The following is a 16,510-nucleotide window of genomic DNA, read 5'->3' as shown; positions in this document are numbered from 1 at the left end:
GTGTAATCCAAATTTACACAGTGGCAAATCTATAGAGCAGTCATGGGTCAGAAGATACAAAGAATAGCAGAAATGAGAAACCATTCACCTCAAAGTTAAGGAGGAGATGGCTGACTACGTCCAATTCTATGAAACCCAAGTACACTTTCTTAGAGATCTTTGTTGGTTACTCTCCCTGTTCTCTTTAATTTAGCTCATTTGAGGGGGTTATTGATTCTTTAAAATCAAACCATTCCTAAGGAAAATATTCAAACAAGCTCATTGGTAATATGTTTTTTATATAATTCTTATGAAATGGCGAGAGGAAAATATTCAACAAAGTCATACAAAATAAAATTATGCTTTAATCTTTATATTGAACAAAAATGCATATTTATTCCAGAGGGACTCTACAAAGCAAATATATAAATAATGCTTTAAAATCCATCATTTTCATAAAAAGTAATTCCTTCTTGACAAGTAAAAATGGGACATAAGAAAAGATTAGATTTGAAATCTGAATCAAGGCAGAAATATTAAAGAAAAATTTTGCCCTTATCAAATTTTAAGTTTGCTTTACAAAGATCTTCAACAAGTATATTCCTGAAAAACAAGAAGTAAATGAAAATATTTTAACATATTATATGTAGATTATAGAGATTAATTTGTAGCATAACAAACTCACCTGTTCAGTAAGTAATATTGAGGTATTGCTATATTTTTTACTTGTTTCTGATCCAAGAGTAACAAATCTTAAGAGAAAAAGTGTTAATGAGATGCACCAGATTACAAGTTCCCAATTGTAGTGACAATCAAGGAAGATCTCATGCACGTGAAGCAGCTAAAAGGGTATGGAAAAAGGCAATATGAAGCAGCAATATTATTCAAACCATTTCATTTTAAAAGAAAAATTAAACTTTACACAGTTTAATCATAAATGCAGTACAACATTTTCAAAATATGCCTATTAATTATGAGATATTTTAAGTACTCAAAAGTATAAATAATAATGTAATATATAGCCCTAGGTCCTCTACCCAAGTTTTGTCAAATTTTAATGTTTTGTAATGTTTCAAATTTTTGAAAAATAAAACATTACAGATTTAACTGACACCTCTTTAAACTTGTCCTTGACCCTGATTTCTAACTGCTCCCTGAGGTAATAAATTTTGTGTTTATCTTTTCCAATGAGGTTTTTAATAGTTTAGCTACATAAATATGCTGAAACTATGTTATGTATATCTTAAATTTTATATAAATGTCATCACATATTCCCATCATGCTTTCATGTGTATATTTTACTGAATCTTTTTTTTCCAAGACTTACCATGCTGATATGTTAGCTCTAAATTTGTTCATTCTAACTCATATAAAACATTGCAGTAAGAGAATCAACCACAATTCCTTGGCCTATTCTTGTCACTTAACAATTACAGTTTTCCCTATTATAATCAATGCAGTAATAAACATCCTTGTGTTCCTTTGTCCACATATGCAAGGCTTCTTCTAGGAATTAATATCTACTTGTTCGGAGGTCACATCTTCAATTTTATCAGATACTGCAATTAGTCTTTAAAACAGTTGTACCAATTTATATTAGCCATGTATCAAATTTTATGTACCCTCATTTTTGTCTACACTTTCTTACATAACTTTTAATAAGTTTTTATCATATTTCTCCATAGGGTATTACTTATCTTGTGTTAGATTTGTTCTTGAGAACCTACTATTTTTTCCTTGTTGCTACTGAAAATGACATATTTAGTTTTTGTACATGGCAGGGTCCAACAAATGATGGTTCACTGGCAAAATCCAGCTTAAAGGCCTTTTTCTGTTTGTCTTTGAGGTATGAATAACTTTTACTTTTTTTTCCATTAAGAATCGAGAAGAGGAATAAGAAGGGGAAACAGGAATATTTCAGGGACTCTGTGTGTCAGGCAAAAGTCTAAAATATTTACTATATGGCCCATTATAGAAGTTTATAGGTTTGCTGGGAAATTCTGATTAATTTCACTTATTGACTTAGACATAAAATTCCTTAACTAATGTGACAGAGATAAAACCAGAAATTTTATAACAATATGCCATGATCAAGATAATAAATTCTCAACCATGGAATTTTCTCAACCATGTATCAAATTCAGTTTTCCTCATTTTTGTCTACAGTGGTTACTATCCAACTTCTTAACATCTGCTAATCCTTAGGAAGGATGAATGTTTCAGATGTTTACTGGTTACTGGTCACTTTTGTTTCCACAAACAAATTTAGAAACAAAATTGATTTCTATGTTGATGTTATGTATCTGTTGATCTTGATCTTCTAAAAAATATACCATGTTTTATTTGGGGGGGCAGATACCAGGAATTAAACTCAGGGGCACTTGGCCACTGAGCTACATCCCCAGCCCAATTTTGTATTTTGTTTAGAGACACGGTCTCACTGAGTTGCTTAGTGCCTTGCTTTTGCTGAGGCTGGCTTTGAACTCATGATCCTCCTGCCTCAGCCTCCTGAGCCCCTACAATTACAGGTGTGCACCACCACGCCTGGCTATATCATATTTTTAATCCATATCCATAAAGCTATATCCATAAATCCATATCTGTAAAGCCACCTGGATAGCCTACAGAGAAGTTCATAAAGTCTATGATTTTGTTTCTTCCAAAGTTCATATCATTTACCTCTCCCACCTTTGTTGGTTAGTATCCTCTATCAAAATGTTGACTAGAGAGGGTAACTTTGTCTTAATTTAAAGTACATAACCCTAAGATAATATCATTCATTACGTAAAATGGTTGGTCCAAATTTTGAAAGATAAAAAGTTCATCAGATTAAGGACAGTACTTCCTAACACTTGTACTATAAATCTTCATTGAAAATTTACAAATTATTTTCTTCATTTGTTTAGATCATTGCATGTTTTTGGCTCCTTTCATCAACTAAAGGATTTGAATTATTGGATTTTCTAAAGTTGAAGATCTCTGCATTTCGGAGATAAATTGTCATATTGCTCTCTGGTATTGGTAAAAAACAAACAAACAAACAAAAAAAAAAAAACAAACAACAACAACAAAAAACTAAGAAACATTTCCTTTTTCTATTCTCCAGATCTTTTGTGTAAAATTAGGATCATATGTTTCAATGTATGATTAGATTCACTTGTAAAATCACATGGGTCAGGGCTGGGGCTGTAGCTCAGTGGCAGAGCACTTGCCTAGCACTTGTGAGGAACTGGGTTTGATCTTTAGCAGCATGTAAAAATAAACAAATAAAATAAAGGCATATTGTCCATCTACTACCACCACCAAAAAAAAAAAAAAAATTAAAACATCTGGGTCAGAAGTAGTTTTGTTAATGGCTTTTTTTTTTTTCGGTGGAACTGGGCATTTAACCCAGTGGCACTCTATCACTGAGCTACATCCTCAGCTCTTTTTATTTTTATTAAAAATAATAATTGCCCAGACTGGCCTCAAACTTGCAATCTTCCTGCCCTAGTCACCCAAGTTATTGGAATTACAATGGTATATCAGGATCCCAGCTTGTTAACGGCATATTTTTAAACTACTAAATAAATACTGCCTATCATTTTATATCCTCAGCTTTTAAATTACTTGTTGAGTCAGTTTTAATAAAGTATGCATTTCTACAAAATTGTTGACTCATGCTTTCAATTTTAATGGCATAAGGCAATTCGTATTATTTGAAATTTTCAATTGTGCCAGTAAGTTAGTTTAATACTATGCTTTTTCTTTGGAAAATTTATAAGTCTGTTTTAAACTACCTAAATGAGTAGGGCATGGTGGTGCATACCTGTAATCCCAGTGACTTAGGAGGCCAAAGCAGGAAGATCAAAAGTTGGAGGCCAGTTTCAGCAACTGAGCAAGAGCCTCAGCAACTGAGCAAGACACTGTCTCAAAATAAGAAATAAGGTTGGGACTGTAGCCCAGTGGTAAAGCACCCCTGGATTCAATCCCCAGTACCATAAAAATAAAATGTCCAAGTATACGAGTTTCACTGTTGCTATCATTGTTTTCTAATTTGAGTGTATTATAGCTAGATCATGCGGTCTGTATGGCATCATTCTTGGTTATTAGTTGAAAATTATTTTGTGGCCTAATACATGGGAAAGTTTTTATGAAGTGTTCTTGTGCCTGAAAAAAAAAAATCTCATTAATTCAGAATAATTCAGGTACAATGGTACATGTCCGTAATCCCAGTGATTCAAGGTCTGAAGCAGGAGAATCACAAGTCTGCGGCTAGCCTCAGAGCTTAGTGAGATCCTGTCACAAAATAAAAAATTAACAAAGGGTTCAGGATGTAGCTCAGTGTTAAAGAACCTGTGTGTTTGATCCCTAGTAATACACACATACACACACACAGAAGAGAAAAACTCATAACCGTTATCTCTAAGTATTCTACTTCCTGCTACTCTTTCCTCCTAGAATTCCTATTAGACATGTGTTGGATTTCCCACCTATGTCTCAATGTTGTTTTCACATTTTCTATCTCTTTGTCTTTGTCCTAGATTTGAGGTCATTTCTTTTTCTCTCTGTTCACTAAATGTATCTTTCGCTGTCTTTATGTTATTAATTCTGTTCATTGTGTTTCTAACATCAATGACAGTATTTTTCATTTTTCTTAAGTATTATTTGGTTCTTTTTCAAATCTATCTCTGTTCTTTTCTCACAGTGTTACCAAACTTTTTAACCATTTTTGACAAAATTACTGTTTCTGATCAATCTATTAACTGAAACAGCTGGAGATCTAATCCTGCTATTGATATGCTGACTCATGTTGGATTTTTTCTTCAAGAGGCTTTATCTGTGGAAATCCTGCAATGTCTAGGCTGAAGTCACATCCCCCAGAACAGTCTTGGTTCTGCTTCTGCTAGACATCAAGGAGCAAAATTAGGGCCACTTTTTATATTAACTTCTTGACATAGGAATTATAAGATAAGATATATAGTGCCAACCTGAACCCTAAATCTGTAATAAAGAAGACCTACAATTATATATATATATATTTTAAATATTTATTTTTTAGTTGTACACAATACCTTTATTTTGTTTATTTATTTTTATGTGGTGCTGAGGATTGACCCCAGGGCCTCGCACATACTAGACGAGCACTCTACCACTGAGTCACAGCCCCAGTCCAAATTATATATTTTTAAGAGAAACATTTCCCACCTCCTTTCATACAAAGCTTCCTTGTCGTCCTGTGTGGTGGGCAGACTATTTTTCTTATCTACGTTCTCACTGAAGCTGGAGGCTTTTCAAGGTCTGACTTCAAAGATATTCATACCAAACATATTCTGGTATGATATGTTTAAAGTAGTATGCTAGACAAGCCCTCATTGCTAACCTCATGTGCGCATAAAATTTCAAGTTTATAGGATACTAAGATTGACAATGCACCTCACTTTTTTCACCTGCCATAGGATTAATGCATATACATAATTGCTCTGCTTTTCAGTTTTACCTTCATTTTTAATCTTTTATCATCTCGTGTGTTCAGATATGTACATTAAAAAGCTCAAATAGCAGGCTGGGGTTGTAGCTCAGTGGTGGAGCACTTACATAGCACATGTGAGGCACTGGGTTCAATCCTCAGCACCACAGAAAAATAAATGAAATAAAATAAAGGTATTGTGTCCATAATTTTTTAAAAAAGCTCAAATATAAAAACTAACATATGAACATGTGTGTTTGTCTGTCTACTGATCACGACACAGAGATAAATAAAATATATTTACTCATTCCACTGAAAAAAAAATTGTAAAAAGTCAGTTTCGAAACTTACCTATTTAGGCTTACTTACACTATTACTTTATTATTAGAAAGCCTTCTGAAATAATGTTTAGTATCTGATGTTTAATTTCTACCTAGAACAAGTCAACTCACCTGAGCACAACAGATAAATACAACTCACCTGAGCACAACAGATAAATACAACTGAGATAGTCAACAAGAAAGCAGATGAAACTATTACATCAACTGATCTCTGAGGACCTCGGCGCTAGGGAGGAAAAAATAAAAGAAAAACACTTTTAAATATATTTACTAATTAGCAGCTAATTTCCATTCTTTCAATAAATGTGTTGATCCATCACTGCAGATTGGTCATAGTTTATGATACTGAAAATATACCTAACTTTTCAGATAAATTTTAATTACAAAGTGTTAAAATTTCCTGCCAACTTGCAATATACTAAAAATAGTATCCACACAGCATAGAATTGTTAGCACACCTTTCAAATATTTTTGTCAAACACAATAATCATTTATTCAACAATTGTTTCTTGAGTGCCTGTTCAAAGTGAGGCACTGTATTATGCATAATAAATATAACCAAGAACAAAACAGGCATGGTCTCTACTGTCACAGGAACTAGTAGGGGCATGTAACATCAACTTGTAATTACAAATATACACGTAAGCTGTGATAAAGTGCTATGAAGGAAAAGTAAAGATGGGTTGCTTTAAGATAACACTCAGGGAGACTTAATTTAGATTTGGGGGCTATGAATATGGACCTGGGACCATCTCCCTGAGGAAGTGATAGTTTTACACCAAACTAAGGTGCAGGGGAAGGATGACAGATATCAGTGCTCTAGGCAAGAAAGAAGAATATGTGCAAGTGCATGAAGCAGGAAGGATCATAGTGTATTTAAAGAACTGAAGCAGTCTAGAAAGTTAGGGAAGTTATTTCAAAATGAGACAAAAGAGGTGACAAAGTAGGGCCTATGTCATAAATAGCATCATAAGCCATATTAAGATTTTGATTTTTATCCTAAAATCAATGGAGATCTTCCAAAAAGTTTTAAAATTCTATGATTATATGAATTAAAGATTTCTTTTGACAGGCTGAAGAAAGCACTGGAGGGAGTATATATGAAGTCTCAGAGGCCAGTTAAGAGACAAATGCAGTAGCAGAAATTGAATGATTTAGGGTGGCAGAAATGAAAACAAAGAGGAAAAATATAATAAGATATATTCCAGAAGTAGAAAGGATAGGAATTGGTAATATTGAATACTAGAAACCAAGAGAGGAAAGCTAATATCAAGGATAATTTCTAGGGCTGGGCTTACATGTTTTCCTTATAGAAACATAAGCTCCTAAGGGCAAGGACTTTGATCTAAACAATAGTAAATGGCACATGGTTAACATTTAAATAAACATTACTATTACTATATAAAATCATCGAAGTACCAAAAATAAATGTAATACCTACTTAGGATTGCTAATGATGGGAAATTTTGAAAGAATTCTAAGTCAAGCAACAGAGATCATATCTATCCTCTCCATACATCCCTCACAGTAAGAAAAAAAAAATCTATTCCAATTTTTAGCATTTACCAATGAAGACTAACAAACTAAACAGAAAAACAATTTTAAAAAATATATTTAAAAGCAAGTAGTACAAACTTTTTCTTTTTCTTTCTTTTTTTTTACTTCTTTCATTGTTACTTCAAAATAAAAAGCATTAAAGATCTAGGTATGTCAGAGTTTACTTGTCTTTGAGTCAATTTTAGTAACAGTGTTATTAAACATCCTTGAATTTGCATGATTATTCCACCACATATAATAAGATTCATTACTATTTAGTACAATAACAAAACAAAAAAAAAAAAACCCAGAAAAAAACTATTGTTTCTAAGACTAACTCAGATGTTTTCTTTTTCCTCTAGAATTTTCATATCTTAATTCCATAAATGAGAGAATTACTTGAAAGATTAAAGAAGAGAACAGCATGAAACAAATGACTTAGAACCACAAGCTAATATTTTAAAACAATTATAGGTCACATCAATAAGGAGACTCATTGGTTATACATTTTTCAAGATTTTTTTTTAAGTGGTGGGCTCCCTCTGCTGGTTGTGATTATCATTCTAGGTGGAAACATCCTTAATTCAGTATTTGAATGAGGAATTGGAAACTATACATCAATAGACACATACATATTGACAAAGAAATTGGAATCATTAGAGGAAACCAGCATGTAAGAGTATTTTTATCACTATTATTTATTTCTACCTTAAGATAGGAACGGAGAGAGAGCCACATTTTTATATTCTGTACTTTTTTCAGCCGGAAATGAGGAACCTCAGATTTTCGTGCCCTCCTTGCAGATGTTAAATGTCCAAAGAGTTTTGCAAAAAGCAATCGCTAAGAAAAATAATTAAGATGAGGATTAATTTTCAAGTAGATTACCACAGAAAGTCAAAATATTGATTATTTTTATTTTTTATGTACTATAAAAACAAAATAAAAATAGGTCAAAATGATCTAGAAAAACACTAAAATACTTCAAGAATACTTTGGACATTATGAAAAGGATATTATGTTCTCTATTCAGAAACCTACTTTATACCTACCTGTTTATAAGTTCTTTCTGCTACACAGAGCAAGAAAAAGAAAATCCATACAAGAGACACACGAACCACAAAACTTATTATAACCATAGAAAGAACCATGACATCTTCATTAGAACCAAATGCAATCACATAAAGTTCTGAAGCAGAATGTGCTGTGAGTTGTTCCAAGTCTGTAGCTTGAGAGAGTCGGAAAACAAATGGGGTTAAACCCAGGATTAGAGAGATTACATTTCCAAAAATCTGGTATCCTATTCCTGGTATATGGCTGTTCACCTTGAGAGAGCCAGAGGGAGAGAGGAAAAAAGAAAAAAATATAAATATATTTTATCTAAAGTAAAATGAACTCTTATTGAGCCTTTATATAACAACAGGAAATAATTTTGTTAAATTTTATTAGTTTTAATACATGAAAAATGAAACTTGAGAGCTTACTACACATAGACTATAAGTCATTTATTTCTTCAGTTTTTAAAATTGTTGCATCATTAAGTAGATGCAAAAGGATTATCTCATATATTAGATATTTAAAAATCATTCACATCTAATTATTTTAAAAGCTAGAAATATTCAAATATTGCAATGTTAAAAAATGAGATTTCATACACTTAGATTTGATTCTTTAAGAAAAAAAACCCTAAAACTATATTTATCTGATAAATTTCTACCTGTGTTTTTTTCATTAGAGTTCAATATACAAATAAATGTTTCCTTAAAACCAGTTTAGAAAAAAGAGCATGACAGAAAGAATTAAATAGAAAGATGAAGAAAATCTAAGGAGATTATTAAAAATGAGAAATATTAAATAATGGAAAAACATGAGTTTCCAATATGCTAGGCTGGTAGACTGTAAGGATCTTAAATACCATGTAGCTAACTTTTCTCATATACTTTAGGTAAATAAGATTGTTCTAAGTTATGTAACAGTTCACAGATAGTTAGGCTACAGAACACCACTATATGCAAGTCTCTAGAACCTCCCTAGTTGATTGGTTTCAATTATTCACATTGAGGTATGAAATAGGGAGCATATTAATTTCTAGATCCAGTTATTTTATTTCTTACTCTGCAAAAAGTAAAGACTAGACTTCTAGCATTAAAATGTACCAAAGAAATTCAGAGTTGAAAGTTAAATCATACCTAGTTGTCTAAAGAAATCAGGAAAATTTTAAAAATAATTATCTTATAAAGGAAATAGTTTAATAGAAACTGAAATTAAAATCCATAGTATTTGTACTATACTTCTTCAAACTTCAATATTTTGACGAATGTCTACATAACTTCTATATATTTAAGAAAGTAAGCAAGAACAAATATAAATTTTCTACTTCAATTTTTTTTAAATTTTAGGTTCTAATAAATATATGATCCAACAAGGACAATACAGAAAAATAAGTCTTCATCAACACCTGTTGATTAAGTTTCTCAGTTTTATCCACTGAAAGCAAAAAAGACAGTAACATAAAACAGAAAAATTTTACACTGTATTCTATTCTTATTACATCTATTCTTAGAGAAATGAAAATGCTTTTTAAAAAGATTAAAGTGATTTTATACCAAAATAATTGTTTAAATCACAGATGGAGCCAAAAACACACAAATAGCTATTTTTTTTAGGGTGAAGGCAGGAGGCAAGCAGGTCATTAATATAACATTCCAGTAATTATTTTTTATATTGACAACCAATAATTTTACCCTTGAATTAAAAGAATAAAAATTTAAAACTCACTCTGTTCATTATCATTCCACTGATTTCAAGTACAGACATGTCTGCTTTCTTACAGTCATTGCCTTCCCATACTATAGCACTTATTTTTTCTAATCCCGGGTGGGAGCTATGAAGCCAGGGCACATGACTCTACAAAAAATAAAATAGAAATTGGTGGATCTATGTATCACATTTCATAAATTAAGAGTATGTATATAAAGTTATATATAGCTACATATACAATTTTAACTATGTTAAAAATAAAAATTGATAAATACATTTACCATTTTATTTTTTTATTTTTTATTTATTAGTTGCTCAAAACATTACAATCATCTTGACATATCATACATTTGATTCAAAACATTTACCATTTTATAAATGGAACATAAATATCTGTGCATTAGCTCTAACTATTCACACATGATTTTAGCTACCATAAATTCTAAATTAAATTTATTTTATACAGTGAACAGATGGCATAATTAATTATATAGTTATAAAAATGTAGAACCTTTCTATGATAGATATTAGGCAAATTATCATTTAAAAATATATTAAAATGTGTCAGCAAAACTACTTGCCAATCAGTCTATATAGCTTCCAATATACTAATATTAAAAGACAAATGGATGTCAAATTGTCCATAATGATCAGTGTCTAATTTATTATCAATGAATACAAAATATGATAGCAGAAGTTTGAACCTCTTAGAAAGACTAAGTAGTGATATAATCTCATCCTGAAAGAGATTCTTCCTCATACTTACCTTTATATTTGATTTAGTAACTTTTCTGATATTTGAATCTAGAATTTCTCCAAAGGATCAACTTAAGTTGTTTTGGTCCAGATTAGAGAAAACATTGTAAGCTGAAGCACAGACAACTAGAAGTATTATCTGAAGTAGAATAAAGTATCTCTCAATGTTTCAAAGAATAAAAGAAAAATTGAAAACTTTATGATGAAGAATCAGATACTTAAGGTTTAGATCTATAATTAAAAGAATAAAACCTCAAAATAGGATAGCTGTATTAAAAATAGCAAGATGATTAATGAAACACTAACCTCAATGTAATTAGATCTTGTGAAGAAAAGTAACACTAAAAGATATAAGACCCAAAATAAGATGAATTTATTTGTATATATCACAGAATTTGTGACTTATAATTTTTCTAACAGGTTGATATACTTCCCATATCTTATAATAAAAAGGGTAGGTTTGCCATTCATAACAAACCTCAGGGAACTAATCAATAGATTTTTTGACATTCTAATATTTAAATTTTATAACATATCTCATTAAAATAATTTCTAATGATGAACAGAAGACTATTCTAGCTATAACAACCTTTGGAGAATAAAAATAGGATTAAAATATGGTAAAGAAATGTTTCTGTAAATTTAAGGAATATAATTTTTCGTCTAGTGGGAGTAAAGTTGCACTGAATCATTTCAATTGAAGTTGACATATAATAATATATAAGAAAACAGAGATAGAAAATTTTTATCTTTTCCAAAGATGTAACTATAATATACATTTACTTTTATGCTATATATTTCACTATTTGAGAACTTTAAGAGTTGGAAGATACTAGTCAAGTTAATGCCAACACACGATGTTTCATAATTTATTCCTGAAATATTCTAATTTGGGAAATAATTCACACCAAAATATGTTATCAAACTTTCTCTGAAAATTTAATAATAGTGAAACATAATGGAAACAACACTAGGAAACAAGAACCTGAATGGAAAGAGAGTTAAGCTTGGGAGGTAACAGAATTATAGACTTTTTAGTAAAAAAACCAAAAACTCTTAGTCTATATATAACAGGAGTTAAAGGTCTTCCTGATTACCTTAAAGAAAGGTATAACAATAAGATTGATTGACCTGGACAAAGAAATAGAATATCAAGTTCTTTACTGTCCTTCCAAAAGTACTTATTTTGTATTCAATTACCTTACCAGTTACTCTAACCAACCTTTGCTATCATTTTCTTATTCTAGAAAATCAAAATGTAAGAGAATTTTAGAAGTTAATTAAAAGAACTCTTGTTTCCCCCTCCCCATATGAAATATATAATGAAAAATAATCTTGTTGAAACATGTGAATGGAGAACAGATGAAATACCCACCCCTTTTTCTTTTTCAATGATTTCCACTATAAAGCTTTTTGTGAAATACAGTTTGGAAGACTGGAAGATTGGCTCAATCTAGTCATTTCTTTCTTTTTTAAAAAAAACATTTTATTTATTCTAATTTGTTCCACATGACAGCAGAATGCATTTCAATTCTTGGTACACATATCGAGCACAATTTTTCATGTCTCTGGTTGCACACAAAGTAGAGACACACCATTTCTTCATACCTAGGGTAGTGATGTCCATCTCATTCCACCATCTTTCCTTCCCCCATGCCCTCTCTCTTCCCCTCTGCCCTGTCTAAAGTTCCTCCATTCCTCTCTTGCTCCACTGCCCCATCCACATTATGGATCAACATCTACATATCAGAGAAAATATTGGGCCTTTGGTTTTTTGGGATTGGCTTACTTTGCTTAGCCTAATATTCTCCAATTCCATCCATTTACCTGCGAATGCTATGCTTTTATTCTCTTTTATTGCTAAGTAATATTCCATTCTGTATATATACCACAGTTACTTTATCCATTCATCTACTGAAGGGCATCTAGACTGGCTTCACAATTTAGCTATTGTGAATTGTGCTGCTATAAACTTTTTGGTGGCTGCGTCCCTGTAGTATGGTGTTTTTAAGTCCTTTGGGTATAAACTGAGGAGTGGTATAGCTGGGTAAAATGGTGATTCCATTTCAAATTTTCCAAGGAATCACCACACTGCTTTCCATATTGGCTGCACCAATTTGCAGTCCCACCAGCAATGTATGAGTGTGCTTTTTCCCCCACATCCTCATCAACAGTTACTGTTGTTTGTATTCTTAATAGCGCTATTCTGACTGGAATGAGATGAAATCTCAGAGTAGTTTTGATTTGCATTTCTCTAATTGCTAGAGATGATGAACATTTTTTCATATATTTACTGATTGATTGTATATCATCTTCTGAGAAGTCTGTTCAGTTTGTTGGCCCATTTACTGATTGGGTTATTTGTTTTTTGGTGTTTAGTTTTCTGAGTTCTTTATATATCCCAGAGATTGGTGCTCTATCTGATACGTGTGTGGTAAAAATTTGCTCCCAAGATGTAGGCTCTCTATTCACCTGATTGTTTCATTTGCTGAGAAGAAGGTTTTTATTTTGAATCCATCCCATTTATTGATTCTTGATTTTACTTCTTGAGCTACATGAGTCTTATTAAGGAAGTTGGGGCCTAATCTGACATGGTGAAGATTTGGGCCTACTTTTTCTTCTATTAGGTGCAGTGTCTCTGGTTTAATTCCTAGATCCTTGATCCACTTTGAGTTTTGTGCAAGGTGAGAGGGGTTTAATTTTATTTTGTTGCATATGGATTTCCAGTTTTCTCAGTGCCATTTGCTCAAGAGGCCATCTTTCTCTAACGTTTTTTGTGCCTTTGTCTAGTATGAGATAACTGTATTTATGTGGGTTTTTTTCCATGTCCTCTATTCCATATCACTGAACTACAAGTCTATTTTGGTGCTAACACCATGCCGTTTTTTGTTACTATTGCTCTGCAGTATAGTTTTTAAGGTCTGGTATAGTGATGCCACCTGCTTCACTCTTCTTGCTAAGAATTGCTTTGGCTGTTATGGGTCTCTTATTTTTCCAGATGAATTTCACAATTGCTTTTTCTATTTATATGAGGAATGTCATTGGGATTTTAATATTTATTTTTTTTTAGTTATCGGCGGACACAACATCTTTGTTTGTATGAGGTGCTGAGGATCGAACCTGAGCCGCACGCATGCCAGGCGAGCACTCTACCGCTTGAGCCACATCCCCAGCCCCGACATTGGGATTTTGACTGAGATTGCATTAAGTCTGTATAGTGCTTTTGGTAGTATAGTCATTTTGACAATATTAATTCTGCATATCCAAGAATAAGGAAGATCTTTCCATCTTCTAAGGTCTTCTTTTATTTCTTTAGCATTCTGTAGTTTTCATTGTAGAGGTCTTTCACCTCTTTTGCTGATTCCCAAGTTTTTGTTTGTTTGTTTTTTGTTTTGAGGCTATTGTAAATGGGGTGGTTTTCCTAGTTTCTCTTTCGGAGGATTTGTCACTGATGTACAGAAATGCCTTTGATTTATGGGAATTGATTTTATATCCTGCTACTTTGCTGAATTCATTTATTTTAGAAGTTTTCTGGTAGAATTTTTTTTAATTAATTTATTTTGTTATGTATGACAGCAGAATGCAGGTCAATTCATATTACACATATAGAGCACAATTTTTCATATCTCTGATTGTACACAAAGTAGAGTCACACCATTTATTCCTTCATACATACACTTAGGGTAATGATGTCCATCTCATTCTATCATCTTTCCTACCCCCATGACCCCTCCCTTCCCCTTCCTTCCCTTTGCCCTATATAAATATCCTCCGTTCCCACATTCCCCCCCCCAAACATGGTACATTATCTTTTAAATATATTTTTAAATACAATTTTCCAGAATTTTATTGAGAATTCTTGCATCTACATTCATTAGAGATATTGGTCTGAAGTTTTCTTTCTTTGATATGTCTTTGTCTGGTTTTAGAATTAGGGTGATATGGGCCTCATAAAATGAGTTTGGAAGTGTTCCCTCTTTTTCTATTTTGTGAAATAATTTGAGGAATATTGGTATTAGTTCTTCTTTGAAGGTCTTACAGAACCCAGCTATGTATCCATCTGGTGCTGGGCTTTTCTTGGTTGGTACACTTCTGAAGGCATCTTCTACCACTGCTAGAAACTGATCTGTTTAACTTGTGTATATCATCCTGATTCAGTTTGGGCAAAACATATGACTCTAAAATTTATTGATGCCTTCAATATTTTCTATTTTATTGGAGTACAAATTTTCAAAATAATTTCTAATTATCTTCTGTTCTATAGTGTTCATCATAATATTTCCTTTTTCATCACAGATGTTAGTAATTTGAGTTTTCTCTCTCCTTCTCTTCACTAGAATGGCTAAGGGTTTATCAAATTTATTTATTTTTTTCAAAGAACCAACTTTTTGTTTTGTCAATTTTTTTAATTGTTTCTTTTGTTTCAATTTCATTGACTTCAACTCTGATTTTAATTATTTCCTGGTGTTGATTTTTTCTTCTTTTTGGTGTTGACTTTTTCTTCTTTTTCTAGGGCTTTGAGATGTAATGTTAGGTCATTTATTGTTGACTTTTTCTTCTTTTTAAGGAATGAACTCCATTCCATGCAATGAACTTTCCTCTTAGTACTGCCTTCATAATGTTCCAGAGATTTTGATATGTTGTATCAGTGTTCTCATTTACCTCTAAGAATTCTTTAATCTCCTCTTTGATCAGTCTTCTGCAACCCATTGTTCATTAATAGCATATTATTTAGTCTCCAGGTGTTGTAGTAGCTTCTATATTTTATTGCTAACTTCTAATTTCATTCCATTATGATCTGATAGAATGCAGGGTAGTATCTCTACAATTTTGTATTTGCTAAGAGTTGCCTTGTGGTATAATATATAATCTATTTTAGAGAAGGACTCATGTGCTGCAGAGAAGAAAGTGTATTCACCCATTGATGCATGAAATATTCTATATGTGTCTATTAAGTTTAAGTTATTGATTGTATTATTGAGTTCTATAGTTTCTTTGTTTAGCTTTTGTTTGGAAGATCAATCCAGTGGTGAAAAAGGGAAACACTCCCTTTTTTTGATGGCTCAGGGAAAACAGCAAATAATTGCATTTTAAAATTTTATCACATAAGGTCTTCTTATGTTTTCTAACTCAAATTTAGAGCTCATTCAGTGATTGTTCTTCATCTTCAAGCAAAATCTAAACTGTTTTACTTCTTATCCATTCAAAACTGCTTAAAAACCTTAACTCTTAAAAGATGGTATGTATTTATTTCAAATAAAATCATCCTGACAACTGCTTCACTGGTGTGTTCAAAGGTGAGAGTGTAGCCATTAAAATCTAGCTTCATCTATTGAAAGGTGTTACTTGATCATGGCTTTATATTTTATGATGTACCCAGCCATGACTACAGAAGAAAAATATTCCCCCATGAATAAGTTGTTACTATTTACAATAAAAATAAACAATAAAACAAAACTCTACATTTGGAAATTTCCTGACTAGAACATGTTGTTTCTTCACAAGGAGGGATTTTACTTTTTTATGGTGGGAAGGAAAGGAGCCTGCAAACTTAACACAGACCCTGGTCAAACAAGAAAAACAAATCTGCTAACTTTTCATTAAAGAGAGCTAGTTTCTATTATCTGATTACTAGTAAAACTAAAAACATGATCCTATGGTGGGGGGCGGGCACTGAAAATAGGCAATGTGT

General features: G+C 31.9%; 1 protein-coding gene across 2 annotated transcripts in view; it reads right to left on the bottom strand.

Moving 5' to 3' along the window:
• The window catches only part of Phtf2 (putative homeodomain transcription factor 2), a 135,612-nt gene that overhangs the window by 6,402 nt on the left and 112,700 nt on the right, over positions 1-16,510 (bottom strand). For both annotated transcript variants that reach the window (XM_076835028.2, XM_076835020.2), the window contains 5 exons: positions 10,081-10,209; positions 8,355-8,627; positions 8,014-8,145; positions 5,909-5,995; positions 665-820 (listed from right to left, as the gene is read on the bottom strand). In XM_076835028.2, the coding sequence (XP_076691143.1) occupies positions 665-820; positions 5,909-5,995; positions 8,014-8,145; positions 8,355-8,627; positions 10,081-10,209 (777 nt within the window). The remainder of the gene's footprint in view (positions 1-664; positions 821-5,908; positions 5,996-8,013; positions 8,146-8,354; positions 8,628-10,080; positions 10,210-16,510) is intronic.

Source organism: Callospermophilus lateralis, chromosome 1 (genome assembly GCF_048772815.1).
Source record: "Callospermophilus lateralis isolate mCalLat2 chromosome 1, mCalLat2.hap1, whole genome shotgun sequence".
Classification (NCBI taxonomy): domain Eukaryota; kingdom Metazoa; phylum Chordata; class Mammalia; order Rodentia; family Sciuridae; genus Callospermophilus; species Callospermophilus lateralis.
This window is presented reverse-complemented; position numbering and strand designations above follow the sequence as displayed.